This window comes from Lynx rufus, unplaced genomic scaffold (assembly GCF_022079265.1).
Source record: "Lynx rufus isolate CCGP_SWC_20201006 ecotype Redwood Valley unplaced genomic scaffold, mLynRuf1.p SCAF_2, whole genome shotgun sequence".
NCBI lineage: Eukaryota > Metazoa > Chordata > Mammalia > Carnivora > Felidae > Lynx > Lynx rufus.
The window spans coordinates 18,811,353-18,829,697 of record NW_025814834.1 but is presented as its reverse complement, the minus strand read 5'-3'; the positions used below and the strand labels follow the sequence as shown (position 1 = coordinate 18,829,697).

Below are 18,345 nucleotides of genomic sequence, written 5' to 3'. Positions count from 1 at the left end.
CAGGGCCCTTAGGAATTCTCAAGTCCTGTCACCACCCTAAAGGAATGGCAGTTGGGTCCCCTTGCTGGGGAAGAGGGAGGGCGATACAGAGGGAGGGAGAGAGGGAGGTCCCTGGGAGGGGAAGGGTCACAGGCCCAAATTCCTGGGCTCCTGCAGCTTCAGTCATTCTGAGAAACAAAGAAGCAGAGAAAGTGATTTAGAGACAGACACAAATGGAAACCAAATTCTGGAGATGGGAGAGACACACGGAAAAGACACACAGAAAGATGGGGAGAGAGGATCTAACAGACAGAGAGCTCTGCTTTCCCTGCAGCGACTCTGATGTTATCTGTCTCCAGCTGCCTCTCTCCCCCTCCCCAGTCCCCACCTCTGCCCCTCCTCCCGCTCCCACTCCGCAGCCAGACATCCTTGTGCTCCTTCCGCCTCTCTCTTTTGCATCAGGGCCTAGATGTAGAGTTAAAAGGTTTTCAGGACTGAAGGCAGAGCCACGGAGGAAGAGGTGGAGGGGGCCCAGTGCCCAGAGGACAGGCAGAGGGGGATCAGAGAGGCACCACCCCCCTCCATGCTGCCCCCTTCTGGGCTGCTGTGTTCCCATTCCAGTCTCCTGTGAACGTTCCTCCACATTCATGCGTGTGCAGAGGTGGGGGAGGGGGGAGGGGGGAGATGGGGTTGCATGTGCATGTAATCTCCAGAGAGGCAGGCATGTGTCTCCGTCTGAGTCAGCCCATCTGTGTGTCCATCTGTACCTGTAAGTGAAAGTTATCCAACACTGTCGAAGGGAGGCAAGGGTGTTCTTTGGTGTCTGTGGGTTATCTGGACGCCTGTGCCCAGCTGTGGGTATGTGCGAGAGTGTGCACGTGTGTGTGCATGCATCTTGATCTGTCTTTGTGTACTTCCGTCTCTATCCCCAGCCCTGCTCCATGAAGTTTTCTAAGCTAATAGTGGGGGACTGAAGCCTCAGGAGCATCTGAACTCATCTCTCTAAAGGTTCGGAGGCCATAAGGGCATTTGCTCTGGTTCTGCCCATATGCCAGCCAACCCCTAGAGGGGGGTGCAGAGAAGGCAAAAGAGAGTGAGCAGAGACACAGTTGCCCTGGGAGCCGAGGATTGCCCATCACAGACTCCAGCAGACCCCTTCTCTGCCCCAGTGCTTTTGCAGGCACTACTGGGCCAGTAGATTCTGCAATGGGACTCTGGGTGGGGGGGTTGCGGGGAGATGAGGGCTTAGGGAATCCAGGGATGGCCAAATATTCTGTACGAGCTGGCCAGAGAGAGTGCTGCAGGAGGGGTGGGGCGATCTGTGTGTGTTTGTAGGAAAGGTGGGGGGTGGGGGCAGAAAGGCCGCCTGCGGGGGAGAAGGCTTCTTGGCAAACGCCCCAGTTTCCTGCACTGATCCCTGCTCCCTGCCACTGCTCCCAATTCTGTTGTTTCAATAACATCATTTTTATCCACCCCACAGAGAGACTGTGTCTTAGGAGAGGGAGGCGAGGGGCAGGGCTAGGACATGAGGGGGTGGTAATGGAAAGAGGCTGGGGTCTGGAGACAGCAGGGACTAGATTTGGGGCGCTCCCTCCTCAGGCAGAGGCAGGGCGGTCCCAGAGCCCTGGTCCCCTGATGACAAAGACAAATACATTAAAATTCTTGCCTCGGAGAAGAATGCAGGATAGGGAGAGCATTTCATAATCTGCAATAACAGTAGCTGGGTGGGGGCAGGGGTGGGTAGGGGACTTAGAACCCAGGCAGTGATTCCCAGGGGTCTGGTCACTGGCCACCTGCAGCCTTTAGGAACCCTCAAAGCTCTCCAGATGCCTGTTGAGCACCATCTGGCCTGAGTGTGTGCCCAATCTGGGTATGTCTTTGAGTATGTAGTGTCCACAGTTGGCATTGCCCTGGAAAAACAGCAACTGTGTACAAAATTAATAGGTGCAGGGGCCATGGGCGGCAGCTGGATGCTATTAAAGGCTAAAATGGGAGGGGGCAACATTTGGGCCTTGTGCCCCTCACTCTCTCTCCCTCAGCCACTAGGGGCCCTACCTCTTCTCTAGAGTGCCCCAGCCACCACCCCCCCCCCCCACCAAAATTCTCTGTACCCAGTACAGGGAATTAGATTGACACAGCTTGGACACCACAGCCATAGAGTTGGGTTCGCAGCAAACCTAAGGAAGCAAAACTTCCCTTTGCGCCTAGGGCAATGTTTCTCCATTTCGGTTCTCCACTGGCTCCTCTGACCTTCCCCAGATCTGCCTCCTCTCCCAGGTTAGGCATCTATGGTCTTCTGTCGCATCCCCTTAGTCCCTCAGCTTCGTCTCTATCCACTTGTCCTCACTCTCTTGGGGACTCAATCTTGCCTTGTCTCTGCTCACCAAGGATGTTTATCTCTTTAGGCGGTGGCTTCCCTCCTTCCCAGAGTTCAGGTGCTATCTCCATCCTAAAAGATCAGGAGCTTTCCTCTGAGTGCCTGAAGTTTCTACCACTAGGGAGACCACCCTCCCCCCCCAACGGTTGATGCCACTCTAGCTGGTGGTGACAGGGAGACTGGCCCTTGCTGAGGAATGTCCTGCACCACCTGTCCTTCGGCACTCCTGGGGCACGCGGGGGCGGAGCAGGGACTGCAGCCACAGCCAGTACACTAGGCTTGATGAATGGAGCTGTCCCTCCTCCCCACGGAGCCTTTGATCCCCCCCCCCACCTGGGGGGTGGCAGGGGCATCAAAGACATTTTTGTGGCATTAGAGAATCAGATAAACGCCATCTCACCTGCAGCTGGCTCTTCCACCCCTTCTGGCCCGGGCCAAGTTGGGGAAGCCACGAGAGGCAGGCACCCGCGGACACGCGAGGCCCGGCTGCCCTGAGTTCTGCCTCCACTAATCTCTCGCAAGACTGCAACCTCAGCTCTATCGCTCGCTTACACGTGCGAGCGCTTGAGCGCAGGCCATCAAGAGGTTCCTCTTGCTGTCTAATCTCCCCTTCGCAGCCCTCCACCCCCCTCCCCGAACGCGGGCTCGAAGAGGCGGGGTGGCTGGGGGAGCGAGAGCGGAGGCCTGGGGCTTCCTCCTTTCCTGGGGAAAGGCTGAGAAAGGGGCGTGCGGCGCGGAGGCGGGGCCGGTAAGGGGTGACCCCTCCAGAGTCCGCCCGGCAGACGGTAGAGTTCGACACCCCTTCCCGGAGCACCCAGCGCCCCAGGCAGACTTCCTCTCCCGGCCCCCTCTCCAGCATCTCCCTCCGAACCACCGCCCCCACCCCCCCAACTCCCTCATTCCTGGGAAGTTTTCTCTCTTTACAGTCAACAAACCTGTCAAACGTCTCCCTTCCAGCCCGTCCCCCATTCCCCAGCTCCTCTTCACCCCCCCCTTACCCCTCTCCACCCTACTTCCCCGCCCCTCGTTGCCCCCGACTCTGGGAGGCGGCGGGGTCTCCCAGTCCGAGAGAGGCAAAGCGAAGGGGTGAGGCAGGCGGGTCCCGCAGCCACCGGCGCGCTCGGGCCCCGCCCCGGGACCTCGCACCCGCCCTCCGCGGAGCTCCGCGCCTCCAGCCCCGGGGCGCACGGCTCCCTCCCGAGAGTCCCGCCGCCTGACTGTCGCAACTGCCACCCCACGGCCCCCCTGGCCCCCGCCCCCGCCCGGGCCCAGCTCCCCTCCCACCCCCGCCCCCGGCTCTGATTTCTTCTCCCGAGCGAGCTCGGCGGGAGACACAGGCGCTGGCTGCCCCGTCCGCTCTCCGCCTCCGCCGCGCCCTCCTCGCCCGCGATGGGCCCCCCCGCCGCCGCCGGAGCCATCGCCTCCCGGCCGCCGCCGCCGCCGTAGCCGCGCTCGCCCTGAAGCCCGCGCCGCCGCGCGCACCGGCTGGCCCCGCAGCCTCGCCCCCTGACCGCACCGGCCCGCGGTAGAGCGCTCACGATGCTGCCGCCCGCGCCCTCCCTCCTCGGGCTGCTGCTGCTGCTGCTCCTGTGTCCCGCGCACGTCGGCGGACTGTGGTGGTGAGTGCTGTGTCGGGCTGGCTGTCCCCGTGTGGCTACTGAAGCTCAAGGATGGGGACTTCGGGACTGACTGGCGGGGAGGGGTGGCGGGTGGCTCAGAAACGCGGTCCCGCTGCTTCTGGGCAGTACCTGCGAGCGAGCGGGAACCCAGCCCTAGGGCAGCTGGGGAGGTGCCGGGAGGTGCGTGCCGCTCTCCTGCCAGACACCGCCTGGGCCACTTCTAAACTGCCACTCAGATGTTCCTAAACCCACACCCCGCACATTCTATTGTATTTCCTCCTACCTTGTGCTACACACCCTCCCCACTCTCTTTCAACCCCCTCCGGTTATGCGCCCAATCCAGGTCCTCAAGGAACTGGCACGCGGGTAGGAAAGAGCTACCGGGTAGACAGCGGGAGGATCTGCAGTGAGAGATCCAAAGAAAAGAGTGTGTGAGGAGGGCCCTGGATTTAGGGGAGGAGGACTGGATTTGTGGGAAAGAGAAGAACAAGGTGGTAAGCCACAAAGCAGGGAAGGTCCAACAGCTGTCTCTTCCCCGCCTTACTTTGCTCAACAACCCACCAGCTTTTCGCTGAGAAGCTGAGTGCTACTTCAAAGTGGTAGTGGCGGGGAAAAAACGTAAAGGGAAACTGAGTCAGGACCGCGGTTTTCTCTACATCCTTCCCCCAGAGCAAAGAAGAGGAGGAAAGACAGGAAAGGGACCTAGGCTCCGACCCTTCCAGATGTGGGGGGTCAGAAATGAAAAAAATGCAGCTCGGGAGGTACTGAGAATCGTGAAGGGTCCCGGTGGAAGAGAGGGAGGCCTGGCCAGCCAGGAGATGGGGACGTCTTCCCAGACCTGGCCTCCAGACCGGGCCCTAGCTAGAGCAGACACCTACGCAGCTAAGGTCGCGGGAACTTTGAGCCTTGGGGATGGACAGCAACTGGAAAGGTGGGTGCCGGGTCGAGACCTCTCAGAGATCCGGATCCCGGAGACTTTCTTTTCCTTCCTAGTCTCTCTGGAGCTGCAAAGACCCGCCTGGAATAGATCAGAGTTTGAAGAGGAGGGACTTGGACAATACCGCTGATGCGTCAGCCAATCCTAAGAAAGCAGGGTCTGGTCTATTTGCATAGGGCCATGTCATTGGCTGGATTCCCTATCCTCCGCTCCTCTTCCACCCTCCCCCCCACCCCATTTGGATGGAGGGGTGGGGCAGGCAGATCCTTCTCCCCCCGGGAGATAGAGAGCTGGATGCCCACACAGGGAGCTGCTGGCTGCTATCCCTCTTTCGTGATGCGGGAGAGATGTCCCTTGGGGGTGTCAGTGAGGGAGCAAATCGAGGATGACCCAGGTCCCGGCCAGGGAACATGCGTCCTTCGATCCTGGCTTGGTATAATGCTGTGTCAGTTTTGAAATAGACAGACCTGAGATCTAATCTCGGCCGACAAAAAGTCTGTGACCTTGGGCAACTCACTTCTCCCTGCGCCTCAACGTCTCAACTTTAAAACTGGGAAACAGTCCCCCTACCTGGTAAGCTAGATAGGAGGATTAGATGGGAGGATCTACAAAATGATCTGACACTGGGAGGTGCACCATCCATAAGTGTAAGTCTCCTCCTCCACGCTGCGGGTTTTCCAGGCTAGAGTTTGTAGGGGTGAAAAGGATTAATTTAAATTTAAAATTCCAAGAGTCCCAAGCAAAACTTTGTAAAAGAATCTCTGTCTTGTTTCCCAGACACACATTTCTAATTTTGCCCTTTCTCAAGGTATGGGGTCCAGAGGTCTCTCCCAGATGGTAGCCGCCCTCCCTCCTCTCCTTTTCCATTTATCCGGCTCACTGTCATCTTTCCAGTTAGAACAGCACATCTTCCACGACACTGTCTTTTTGTCTTTCCTCCCTTGCCTTCTGTGTGTTCCTACTGCACCCCATGCATGGGACAACCATGCCAGTTACTGCGTTTTACTGACAACCGTCCCCTCTGTGGTCTCTCTTCCCTGCTCCGGGAAGTCAGAGCCTTTGTCTTTGGGCCCTGGAGGCTAAAGGTGCTGGGGAAGTATTGTGGAATGTTGCTGAATTGGTTGATTCACCTTCCTGGGGCTTGTATTGTGGGGGTTCTTTTGTTCAAGAGGGGCTGGTGGGTGGGTGACAAGCCAGAGGGAGAGAGGTCTGGTCCCTTGGAGACTGACCCTGAAGCTGGGAAGCAGGGAGTGGGGGAGGAGGTGAGGAGGGCAGGTGTAGGAGAACACAGGGGCCTTCATGGCTGCAGCTGCAGAGCAAGCTGGGTGAAGAGTGAGAGGCTGGGGTGATAAGGTGTCCAGCAAGTGCCTCGCTCAGATGCTTCCCACAGAGAACCTGCCTCTCCCACCTGCACTGGCCCCCTCACTCTCCTCTGTTTCTGACACTTCATTCCTTTGGTCTGAGCCCAGATTCCTTTCTTGGGATCTTTGACTCTACTTGCTGACACTCTTGTCCCCACCCCATCCTACCATTGCTCTCTGAGATCAGGCTTGGGCTGGTGGGCTGGACCCAGCATCCCTGGTGGCCTAAGGCTCCCGTCACTCTTTGCCCACCCCCCACCCCCACACTGCCCTTTACCCCAGCTTCACTTAGGCTAGTAACTTTATCAGGCTAGGGGCTTCCAGGTCGTTCTTTGACCTGCTTGCTGGCCCTCTTTTCCCTGCTTCTCAGAGAATGCTAGCCGGGCTGGGGCTCTAGCAGTAGGCAGGGAAGCAGCAGCCCTGCACACCATCCTGACATGCTAATAGCCTCCAGGGTGGGAACAGAGAGGACCCCAGGAACGCTGAGTGACTGGATTGTCCTGATTAGGAAAGGAGGCTCCTGTAGGGAATGATCCAGGGCCTGGAATAGGCTCAGGTACCTGGCTCCAGGTTCCAGAAAAGTCTCCCTTCCGCTTCCTTTCCCCCTCCCCCTCATTCCCCCTCCGTGCAATGCATGCTTTCTAAACTCTGCCTCCGGCCTCTCTGTCTGTCTCTCTCCCATCTGTAACCATATCTTTGTAAATCACAGAATCCCAGATTCCAGGACATTGGCCAGGCTCTCTTGAGGTCATCTTGTCCAGCCCACTGCCTGCAGGCCATCCAGCATGTGCCCTGGCCCTGACAGATCCCATTTTGAGAACGAGGCAGAGAGAGAAAGTCTGTGGCTTCCTGGTCACCAGCGCCCACCCCACCAGCCTGCTCTCTGAGCCCCTCCCACCCTCCCCCAGGAAGTTCTCCTCAATGTCTGACCCATCTTTATTTATGCTCTCAATCAGTGCATGTGGAAAATAGCTCACTCTCACAGAATAGATCAAATCAATCTCCCTTCTCTCTTCCTCTTTCCTCTTTCTGTTTTATATTTTCTATGAAAGAAACCAACCCTCCCCCCTTGTTCCACTAGCAAAAATACCACCCAGTCTCACTCCCTTCCCCCATCTCATCTTGCCTTTCTCCGCCCCCCCCCCCGCTCCCCCTCACCCATTATGGAAAGGAAACAGGAACCAGAGGCCTAGGACAACCTCATCTCTGGCCCCACAGGGAGTCAGGGAAAGGACCCAGGCTTCTTCATGACACCCAGGTTTTCCAGCTGGGATCCCCCCTCCACCCCAGGCTGGGCTTGGCCATCCTCCTCCATCCTGTCTTTATCTGACCCTTTGTGGGCAGTCCTATTCCTGGCCCCCACCAAGCTCCCGGCGGGGTGGGAACTGGGGTGGGGTGGCCACCCAGTACCCCCCTCCAGGCCTCCCGCCTTGGCAGCTTCCCCTGGAGGGAGACAATGGGGCTGTGAGCAGAAAAGGGCAGGGGCAAAAGGAGGCTGGCTCTATCTGGGCCAGAGCATGCCCCAAGCCCACCAGAGCCCTGGCACTGTGACATTTCCTGGAGGGGGGGCAGCCCCCTCCTGCCCTGTTCTCATCGGAAGCCAGGAGTTGGTGGGGGGAGGTCAGTGGGAAGTTTGATCACCAGGGCCCAGCGAGGGGGATTCCAGAATGTGTACTTTGATGGAGAAATGCAGCTGTGGAGGGGATGAGGCGAGGGCGGGGTGGGGAAGCCGGGGCGGGGGTCAGGCTGGCAACAGCAGGGCGCCTGGCCAGCCTGAGCCGGAGGCGCTAGGGAACACAGAAGCCTGTCCCTAGGGACTGGGCAGAGCGCCCTCTAGCCTATGTCCTCCTTCCTGCCGGAGGCGGGGTGGGGCGAGACCTTGGGTGCTTCCCCTGATCCACCTGAGGAGGAGCTGAGGGAGGGAAAAGGTCGCTGGGAGGGAGCTCCGGTTTTCCACCTGGCCTCCAAAGCTGGTTCCTCCAGCTCCAAGCCCTCCATTTAAGCCAGAAATTAGAAATTAGATCTAGAAAGGACTTGGAGATCATCTAGGCCAATCATTTCACTTATGGTTAGAAGTCCAGCAAAGTCCAGGAACTGGAGGGGACTTGCCTCAAGCCATCCAGAATGCAGGCAGTGAGCACTAGGGCTGGGAGTCTACCTCCTGCTGAGTACCTCATCCCTGCGTGCAGTGAGGGGTGGGGGGGGTGCGGTCAGGAAAGGGGTACAGGGCCTTCCACAGACCCTTTCTGCTCCCAGCCCCACCTTCACATGGGTGCTCCCCACCTCACTATGGGAGAGCAGAAGACACATGACAGATTCTCCTCAGAGAATCCAGTGTGTGTTTGGGGGGGGGGAGGCGGTCAATGTGTCCACTCCTTTGCCTCCTACAGCCCTGACCAGTAGGAAGCCCTCTTGACTGGTGACGTTCATCAGGGAAGGGAAAGCCCCTGCCTCTTCCAAGAGCCATGAGAAGGAGAGCAGCGTGAGGAGGTGGGAAGGACAGTGTCCAGGACGGGGCAGAGGGAACCAAACTGGGCCAGCGTGGGAGAGGGGTGGAATGGGGTATCTGGTGGGCGGTGGGGAGGCAGGGGTTAATGGAGCTGGGGCATCACTGGCTTTGATGTGGTGTTTGGGGTGGGGGTAGTGGCTGGGGGATGGGGAGCAGTAATTATCGAGTTAGACAGAGCAGGACAGGACAGGCGGGCGGGCACAGGCCCGGGCCCAGCCGCCTCAGCAGCCGTCAGGCAACATTTTTCTGCCCCTTCTCCACCACCCACCTCCCCACCCCCATACAGCCCCCACCCACAGCCCCAGGGCTCAGGGCTCCCTCTGCTGGCTCCTAGGAGGTGGGGGTCAGACTAAGGACCCTGGGGGTGGGGAGTGTGAGGAAATAGAGGGTGGCTGGCCAGGAGGCCCTTCAGAGGAAGTCGGGCACCAAAAGGGTCTGTGATCTCCTTGGCCTCGATAATCCACTCAGGAGTGCTCTCTGGGGAAGGGGAGGGTCCCGGAGGGTGCTTCTGGTTCACAGGCAGGGCCAGTGAGGGAGGAAGGAACACAGGGATCCCAGCTGAGAAGTCAGGGCAGACAGCTGGAGAAAAGGGTGTTCTCGTGAATCCACAAACAGCTGCCTGCACTCCTACCATTTGCCCTGCTCTGTGCAGGCCCAAGACATGAATGGGGGTGTGAATGGGAGGACAAAAAGCACTTTGCTAGAGCTCACCGTCTGGGCAGGCTCTTCTCATGTGTACCAGGGAAGTCGTCAGGTATCATGATTCCCATTTGACGGTCGTGGACACTGAGGTTGCGAAGGTCAGGTCTCATTCATTCAACAAATATTAAGTGCCCACTTCACATGCAAGGGACTTGCTGACGTCTTAGGAGAAGCAAATGGCGGAGCCCAGATCGAAACCCAAGTCACAGACTCCCCAGACTCTGCACGTGTGCCACGAATGACATCGTGACACATCGTGACAGCGTGACAGCGTGAGATCTTTGTCTTTAGTGTGTCTTTCACCTAAGTGGAGAGAGAAGACAGGGCGACACGACAAAATAGTTATGCCACTGGCAGGATAATGAGCACCCCCAGATGAGCGACACCTGAGGTGATGGGGGGGAGGGGTGGTCAGTGAGGGCTGGGCTCAGGGGCGACAGGGATCTGAGGTGAGCTCGGAAAGATGCCGGGTGTGATTTTGATGACTTAGGGATTGGGAGGGGGTAGCTCTGAGTCCAGAAAGCTGGAGGTGTAATCTGGGATGGATGCAATGAGCCAACCCTGCTTGGCAGAAGGGCTGTGTGGAGGATGGTGTGCGAGGGCATCTCAGCTCTTCCGAAACCCCACGTGGTCATTCCCTCCAGTCCCTTTGGTTTTTTTTTTTTTCAACGTTTATTTATTTTTGGGACAGAGAGAGACAGAGCATGAATGGGGGAGGGGCAGAGAGAGAGGGAGACACAGAGTCGGAAACAGGCTCCAGGCTCTGAGCCATCAGCCCAGAGCCCGACGCGGGGCTCGAACTCACGGACCGCGAGATCGTGACCTGGCTGAAGTCGGACGCTTAACCAACTGCGCCACCCAGGCGCCCCCAGTCCCTTTGGTTTTAAAGAGATTCACCCAGAGGCGCCTGGGTGGCTCAGTTGGTTGGGCGTCTGATTCTCGATTTTGGCTCTGGTCATGATCACAAGGTTTAGTTCATGAGTTCGAGCCCTCTGTGGGGCCCTGAGCTGACAGCCCCTTCCCCGCACACACACATGCTCCCTCTCTTTCTCAAAATAAACAAATAAACTTAAAAAATAACATTCACCTAAACTTCTTGAAGTACGGATTCCTCCATTGAGTGGCCAAGGTCGGCCACCTCTTTCCTCAGATGTTCGTCTGTATAACGGGGGTGAAGTGGGTAGAGGAGGAGTAGATGGTTTCTGGCATTCCCTTTGGCCCTCTGAATCTGGAGACGGAAAGGTAGGTTAGGCCAGAACCTGGGGCCCCCAGGGCTTAGAGCTACAGATGTTGCCAGTAGGAGCTGGCTGTCCCTAACGCCACCTCACTTGGCTATCGATTCTACCAACCAAGGTCCTGGGAGGGAGATTTTGGCATCTGCCAAGCCAGTTAGAATGGCCAACCTTAGGCCTGTCCCTTCTTGTCTGCAAGATTTCCTTTAGGACTAGCCTCATTTTTTCTATGCCCAGGAATGGCTATTTGATTAGGATCTCAGATCCTACCTGCTATATATTATATAACTCCTACACCACTGTGCTTAGCTCCCCAAACAAGCAGATGCTCCCAAAAGGGTACATCTTCTCTGGGCTGACCCCAGGCCAATGCTGACTCAGAGGCCAAAAAAGCAGAGTTGATTCCCTAAGGAAGCAGAAGGGAAGAAAGGAGGGTAAAGAAAGAGGGGAGATGGGGGAGTTATTTCTTGATGTTATGTCCAGTGTTAACTTGGAGGGGACAAGGGAGCTTCTCGGGCAACTTCTCCTGTTTCTGAAGCGTGGAGAGAGAGCTGACTTGCCCACAGTGGCTCAGCTCACCCAGAGTTGACAGAGACCAGGGTGCAGAAGTGACGCTTGATGTTTTGCCCGATGCCCTACCCCCCCACCCCCACTCCTCTTCTGGACTTTCCTTTCCTGTGACTTGGGGATGGGAGCGAGGACAGGAGGGCAGGGAGCAAGCTGGTCCCTTGGGATTCTAGCTGCTACTACTGCCCATCCCTCCTCCTGACCAGCTTGTAAACAAGCCTTGTTCCCAGGCAGCAAGCCAGCCTGGGGAGCCAGACCCGGACCAGCAACTGACTCTGGGGCAGCCCCTCAACCCTGCAAAGGGCTGGCCCCACCTCCGGGAGGGCCCTACCCTTCCTGCTCCTCCCGATTTCTCTCCTATCTCTAGCCCCTGGCAAGCAGACAAGGTCAGGAGGTTTTTGCTTTTCTCCCTGCATACCCCCACCCTCTCTTGCTTCCCTAGGGCAGGAGGAGGGAGAGGAGAGGGATGGGGTCAGAGTAACCTTGAGAGGATAAAACCAGTCAACCTTGGGAAATTAGGGAGTTAGCAGAGGGCAGGGCTGGGGAGAGAGACTGGGGAGCTTAGTGGCATGGGGGGTGGGGTGATTTGGGGAAGAAGAGTTTGCAGAGCCCCAGACTCCCAGGTGGAGGCCTGGACAATCAGGTGGCAGGAAAGGAGCTGGACAGTCATGGGGAGGCCTGCTTCCCTGCCTCTGCATCCAGTGGGGGGTGGGCAGAGGAGGGGTGGAGAGAGAGGAAGCTGATTAGCAGTCATGGAATCTCATGTGGACAAGGGCCTGGACTCAAATGAGGACATTCTCCTTAGAAGGCTCATTCATTCATTCATTCATTCATTCAAAAACATGGATTAAATGGTGTTCGTTGTAGTATGAGAACAATCATTTGTAATATTGTAGTATTATAGTAATCATTTGCACATTTTCGTAACAAAAGTTGGGGGAAATACGAATTAAGCACCTAAAAATCTGCCACAGGAAACAAAAGAAAATGTCAGTTCTAACTCCCAAGGTGCTCGTAGTCTTATCTACTGACCCTATATAACCATGCTGGAAGCCTTCTCAAATCCTTTTTGTAATGAGGTGGCTAAACAGATGGGGGTTGGGGAGGATCGATGATACACGGAGAGAGAGAAAGAGACTGATAAACTCTTGTGGTCACTGGGCCACTGGGAACCACCTGGTGCTGCCCTATCCATGGCACACACTATCCACTGCTCCATCCACCACTTTTCTAGGGTTGGGAATGGGCTGGGGCTGGACCTTTCCAGGCTGCAGTTGGAATGCAGTGATGGTCAGGTCCTAAGCGTGGAGGAAGGAGTCTGGACTATAACTCTTCACTGAGAAAAGAATTTTGGCTCCAGGACTACTTGGGTGGGGAGGCTGACAATGATCTGATGGGGTGGGGTGTGTGTGTTGGGGGGGGGGGAGTAGGAGACCTTAGAAAGAACTGAACTTACACATCTTCTTGCAACGGCCTCTTTAAGCATCTCGCTCCCCAGAGTTGAGAAGTTCTACCTTAAGACCTAAATTCTTCTTGCTGCTGTTCAAGCCCATTACATCTCATCGTTGTGGGGCCAGAACATGCCTGGGCAGCCTGTTCTTGTGGAGCAAATGGGGACAGGGGGGCCGATGGGCATGAAGGCTAAAATGAAAAGTAGGCCACCTTGACCTTTGGCACCTATCTCCTACCATTTTCCTCCACATTTTCTATCTCCTGGTGCTACTTCTCCCCACCCGGAGTCTTTTTCTGTCCTCTGCTGAAGGGTTTTTGTGTGATCCCAAATTACTCTCAGGTCCAAGTGCTCCGCCCACTCATTCCTGCAGCACAGGGACCACAGCTAAGCGTTCATCAAATAAGAGCGATCTGATTCAAGGAGTTCCACTCAGCTGCGAGTAACCTTAACCTTCAGGGGTCTGGTCTATGGAAACCAAATAACAGCTCTCTCCTTAGGTGGAATGAAGGCTGGGAACGGAAGGATTTCTGGAAGTGTGTGGAACTTCCCATTCGGTCTTTACCCACACCAAGCCAAACAGGCATTCCCCTTCCCCAAACCAGTTAGGTCACAACCAGTGACGTCAGGGCCTGGCCTGCCTTGCCGGCCATCCTGCTCTGAAAAAGTCACAGACCCTGGAACGGAAGGGTAGTGTCACTTACTTCACCATAATGCTTCAGAGGCTCAGTCCCCCAGCTACTTCCTCCTGCTCTCCAGCTCAGAGAGATAGAGGATATCCTCATGCAAGGGCCCACCTTAGGGATCAAAGCCCAACCTTCCCATTTTACAGAAGGAGAAACTGAGCTAGAGAGGGGGTGTGAGCTTCATCACCCTTTGGGGTCAGGCCTGTTCTTTGTCTCCCTTTTGGCTCACCTGGTGCCGGGTGCCCTCACCTTGAGTCAAATTCCTAGAAGGACTTATTAATGAAGATGTGCACAGAAGGATAAGGCTGAATCCTTGCTCTATAGCAATTTCGGTCTCAACTCTAGTGAAAGGGGACATGGGACAGTAAGAGAACCAGATGGGACAATCTCACACTCAGTTGGGGTGGGGGGAGAGAAGAGGCGTGTCCCAGCACCAGCTAGGTGCTCCGGTGGGCTGAGCGGGACTGGCCTCCCTCCCCGCCCCCGCCCCAGCCCTTTGAGTCATATCTTGGACGTGCTGTTCTTTGCTTTCCAGGGCGGTGGGCAGCCCCTTGGTCATGGATCCTACCAGCATCTGCAGGAAAGCGCGGCGGCTGGCAGGGCGGCAGGCTGAGTTGTGCCAGGCCGAGCCAGAGGTGGTGGCAGAGCTAGCCCGGGGCGCCCGGCTCGGGGTGCGGGAGTGCCAGTTCCAGTTCCGATTCCGCCGCTGGAACTGCTCCAGCCACAGCAAGGCCTTTGGGCGCATCCTGCAGCAGGGTCAGTGTGGGGAGAGCACCTGGGGGGGGGAGCTGCTTTTTCTTTTCGGGGATCAGAGGAGGGGGGGATTGGGGGGGCGGCTGCGGGAGCCCCACCTCTCCCGCCGGTCTGTGGGTACCCTGTCCCGACCCTGCCTCCCAGCCATGCTGCCACGCCCACCGCAGCGCCTCCCCCCTCCCCGCCACCCCCGGGGACCCAGCCTCGGTCCTGCCGGCTGACTTCCCCCACCCTGCGCCCGGCCCGCAGACATCCGGGAGACGGCCTTCGTGTTCGCTATAACGGCCGCGGGCGCCAGCCACGCCGTCACGCAGGCCTGCTCCATGGGCGAGCTGCTGCAGTGCGGCTGCCAGGCGCCCCGAGGGCGGGCCCCGCCGCGTCCCCCGGGCCTGCCCGGCACCCCTGGGCCCCCCGGCCCCGCCGGCTCCCCCGACGGCAGCGCCGCCTGGGAGTGGGGGGGCTGCGGCGACGACGTGGACTTCGGGGACGAGAAGTCGAGGCTCTTTATGGACGCGCGGCACAAGCGGGGACGCGGAGACATCCGTGCGTTGGTGCAACTGCACAACAACGAGGCCGGCCGGCTGGTGAGTATGGGCAGGGGTGTGTAAGAGAGTGTGTGGGTATGAATGTGTGGGTATGGGTAGGTGTGAGTGGACGTGGGTGACGGTGGGGTGTGCGGAAGCGTGTTTGTAGACGTGTGAGGAAATGGGGGTGCGAATGAGGGCGTGTATGTGCAGGAGTATGTTAATGTGTGTGGGAGCCAGCGAGGCAGAAAGGGCGCACTTGGGAAGACTGGCTGGGGGCATGTGGATGGGCATGTGGCAGGCAAGGTGGCCAGCCTAGAAGAGGGAGTCCCTTGGGAGGCCTAGGAAGGCCTAGAGCTGGTGATCTAGTGGGCAGGATGGGGAGGGGACACCCAGAGAAGAGGACTCAGGACCTCAGGTAGAGAAGACAAACCTCTGAGACCCGACAGGTGAGGCAAAGGCTGGGATAGGTAGAGATCTGGCTACCAGCACAGGGACAGAGGAAGGTGACAAAAGCTGGGGATGAAAGAGAAGATAGAAGCTGGGGCAAAGGTCTGGAGGTGGAGGAGTTGGGAGAAGTGAGGGAGGCCAGGGAAAAGGGCCAGAACGTGGCCAAGGAAGGCTTGGAAAGGTGTGAAAGACAAGGCTGGTGAAGGTAGGAGGGAGTCAGCTAAAGGCCAGGAAAGCTGTGACTGAATCTGGGCATTTGCCAACTGGCTGCCCACCAACTCCAGACTGGGCCCTGCCTCTCCCCTTCCCTCTGCAAGGAGGAGTCCCCATACCCCCACCCCCACCCCCAGCTCTCGGTCAGATGTTTCCAGGAGGGAGGGTGAGAAAGGAAAGAAACCTGGGAAGGGGAGGGGGGCGCACAAGTCTGCATTTCAGGTCGGCCTCTGGACTCTGAGCTTCCACAGATGATATTGCTAAGTCATCTGACACCATAAATCTTAGTGGGGTTGTGACTCTTAGACCCCAGCTTCAGGCACAAATTGCAAATAAGGGGCAGGGGTTCTGGATTCTGGTTCTCAGTAATGCATTCACCGTCGGCCATCCTGAAACCTATGCCTTAGTTCTAAGATGCTCTAGGGACTCCCCCCCCTCACATCCTGTGTCCTCTAGGGTTCAGCCCTGAGGCATCAGGCAGGGAGTAAGAGGGGGCCCAGAGAGGAATGTCCAGACAGGCCCACATACCTGTCAGACGCCCAGGAGGCTGGCTCTGCTCAGCCCTGTCTGGGGCCGAGAGGGGCAGCAACGAGGGGGCCCTGTTGGCAGAAGGAGGTTGGCAGGAGGAATAGAGCACGACAGCTGCAACCCCTCCCTGCCTCTAGGGAGACTCTCACCCCAGCCGTCAGTTCTGCTTTCTCTCTCTCCCATTCCCTGACTTTGCGTCCTGCGATCTCTGCTGCACACTGCGCCCCACTCCCCCCAACTCCTCTCACTCTTCCAACTTTGTAATTTTTCCTTCTCTCGGAGCTGTTGCTCCCTGGGTTTCCTCCTCTCCACCTTGCGCTCTCTTGGTTTTGGTCTGCTCTTTTCTCTCTTCAGTCCACCTCACCCTCCCCATCTAATTTTTTGTCGGTCCTCTGGACCTTTCCCCCACCCCGTACCCCCAATCTGTCCGCATCCGCCGGCTCCTTTGCTCCCTGCAGGCCGTACGGAGCCACACGCGCACCGAGTGCAAGTGCCATGGGCTGTCGGGCTCGTGCGCGCTGCGAACCTGCTGGCAGAAGCTGCCCCCGTTCCGGGAGGTGGGCGCGCGGCTGCTCGAGCGCTTCCACGGCGCCTCGCGTGTCATGGGAACCAACGACGGCAAGGCTCTGCTGCCCGCGGTCCGCACTCTTAAGCCGCCGGGCCGCGCCGACCTGCTCTATGCCGCCGACTCGCCCGACTTCTGCGCTCCCAACCGGCGCACCGGCTCGCCGGGCACGCGCGGCCGCGCCTGCAACAGCAGTGCCCTGGACCTCAGCGGCTGTGACCTGCTGTGCTGCGGCCGCGGGCACCGCCAGGAGAGCGTGCAGCTCGAGGAGAACTGCCTGTGTCGCTTCCACTGGTGCTGTGTGGTGCAGTGCCACCGCTGCCGCGTGCGCAAGGAGCTCAGCCTCTGCCTCTGACGCGCCGTCCGGCTTTCCAAACCGCGCGCCCCTCGGCATCTGCGGGACCTCTGGACTCCGGAGGGGGCGCTGCCCCGCTGCTCGCAGCGAAGGTCCATCTTCCAGGCCTCCGCCAACTGTGAGGCGGCCAGGCGTGAGATACACGCCCGCCCACGAAAGCGAGGGGCGCTGAAGGCCATCCACCCCGGGGGAGCGCTCTGGAGGGCCCCCGGGGGAGGCTATGTAGTCCCTCTCGCTCTTTGGCCCCCATATGGAAAGCAAAGAGCCAAACTCGAGGCCTCTGGACGCAGGACGCCTTAGAACTGCTGGCTATGGGGTGGGTGGGTGAGTTTAGTATCAATAAAAATATTTAAACCAATAGGACTGGGCCCACAGTTTGGGAGGGAGCTGGCCTCCTGGGGGCCACCATGGGGCCAGGCTTCCGAAGGAGTGTGTAAAGGAAGATGGTTTTGATAGAACTAGCATCTCAGGGGTTATCACCTTAGGTCCCTATCTCCCCTACTGAATTAGGTTCTCCTGGCAACCGTGGAGAAGAGTGCGGATTCTTCTGGTTCACCCTTGTCAAACATCTCTGGCCTGGATCTGCAAGCTGGGAAAAACCTAGCTGTCCCTTCTTTAAAGGGACAGACTGAAAAGGTCTAGGAAAAGAAGACCAAAAGCCTCTGGTAGTGTACTCAGCTCTCAGTCCAGCCCTCATCTTCTCTGGGGAGGGTGACACCTTTATCTGCCCTTCTGTTTCTGTGATTCTTGGGGACTTTGAGGGTAGACTTCTAGGGCCACCCAAGCCCATAGGATTAAAGCACTTTATAAACTGTAGAATGTGATGAGATTATGTTATTAGTAACATCAGGCTTTTTAACCACCAAAACTAACTTCATTGAAAAGACTGCCCCGATCAGCATTTCTAATCACACTCAGTGGGGGAGGATGCAAAGTTGTCCCAAGTTTCTCCGGGCACCCAAACACATTTCCTCCCTTCTGGTTCTTTCTCAGAAAGCTGATGTCGAGGCTGCAGGGACAGGGAGGAAAGGTTGGAGGTTCTGGGTTCTCCAGAGCTGGACCTCATGCCTCCATCTTCCCGCAGAGAGAATGGGGCGGGGCCATAGGCAAATGGCTAGGATTCAGAGCCCCAATTTTCCCACAGTCCAAATACTGCAGGAGAGAATGCCTAGGTGTGTAGGCAAAGCATGAGCTTTGGATTCAGGCACTCTGTGTTTGAAGCTGCTGCTGCTGCTAAGAAGTTTACAATATAGGCATGTTAGCCTCAGTTTCTCTGTCTATATAATGGAATACCATCATGTTTCAGTTATCCATTGCTGCATAACAAAGGACCCCCGAATAATTACTTCTCCTGATCCTTTAGGTTGGGATTTTTTTCAGAGTTCAGCTTGGTGGCTCTGCTCCTTATGGCAGGGACCAATGGTTGTGGTCATTCACCTGGCTGCCTTCTGCATCTGCAGTGGCTGGGCCAGGCTGAACAGTCTAAGAGGCTTGACTCATATGTCTAAGTAGTGCCTCAGAGCTCCTCCAGGGTCTCC

General features: G+C 57.5%; 1 protein-coding gene across 1 annotated transcript; it reads left to right on the top strand.

Annotated features, from left to right (window-relative positions):
* The first annotated feature begins 3,895 nt into the window (after positions 1–3,895).
* Positions 3,896–16,807, top strand: WNT6 (Wnt family member 6). The gene is made up of 4 exons (XM_047082637.1): positions 3,896–3,975; positions 13,955–14,175; positions 14,422–14,756; positions 16,346–16,807. The coding sequence occupies exons 1-4, from the start codon at positions 3,896–3,898 to the stop codon at positions 16,805–16,807; spliced, it is 1,098 nt and encodes a 365-aa protein (XP_046938593.1).
* Positions 16,808–18,345: the final 1,538 nt, after the last annotated feature.

What these genes read in the sequence shown, in the direction of transcription:
- WNT6 (XM_047082637.1), top strand. Translation starts at nt 3,896, where the DNA reads ATGCTGCCGCCCGCGCCCTCCCTCCTCGGGCTGCTGCTGCTGCTGCTC. An exon ending in TGGGCGCATCCTGCAGCAGG is followed by an intron (nt 14,176 to 14,421) that starts GTCAGTGTGGGG and finishes CCCGGCCCGCAG; the next exon opens with ACATCCGGGAGACGGCCTTC. An exon ending in ACAACGAGGCCGGCCGGCTG is followed by an intron (nt 14,757 to 16,345) that starts GTGAGTATGGGC and finishes TGCTCCCTGCAG; the next exon opens with GCCGTACGGAGCCACACGCG.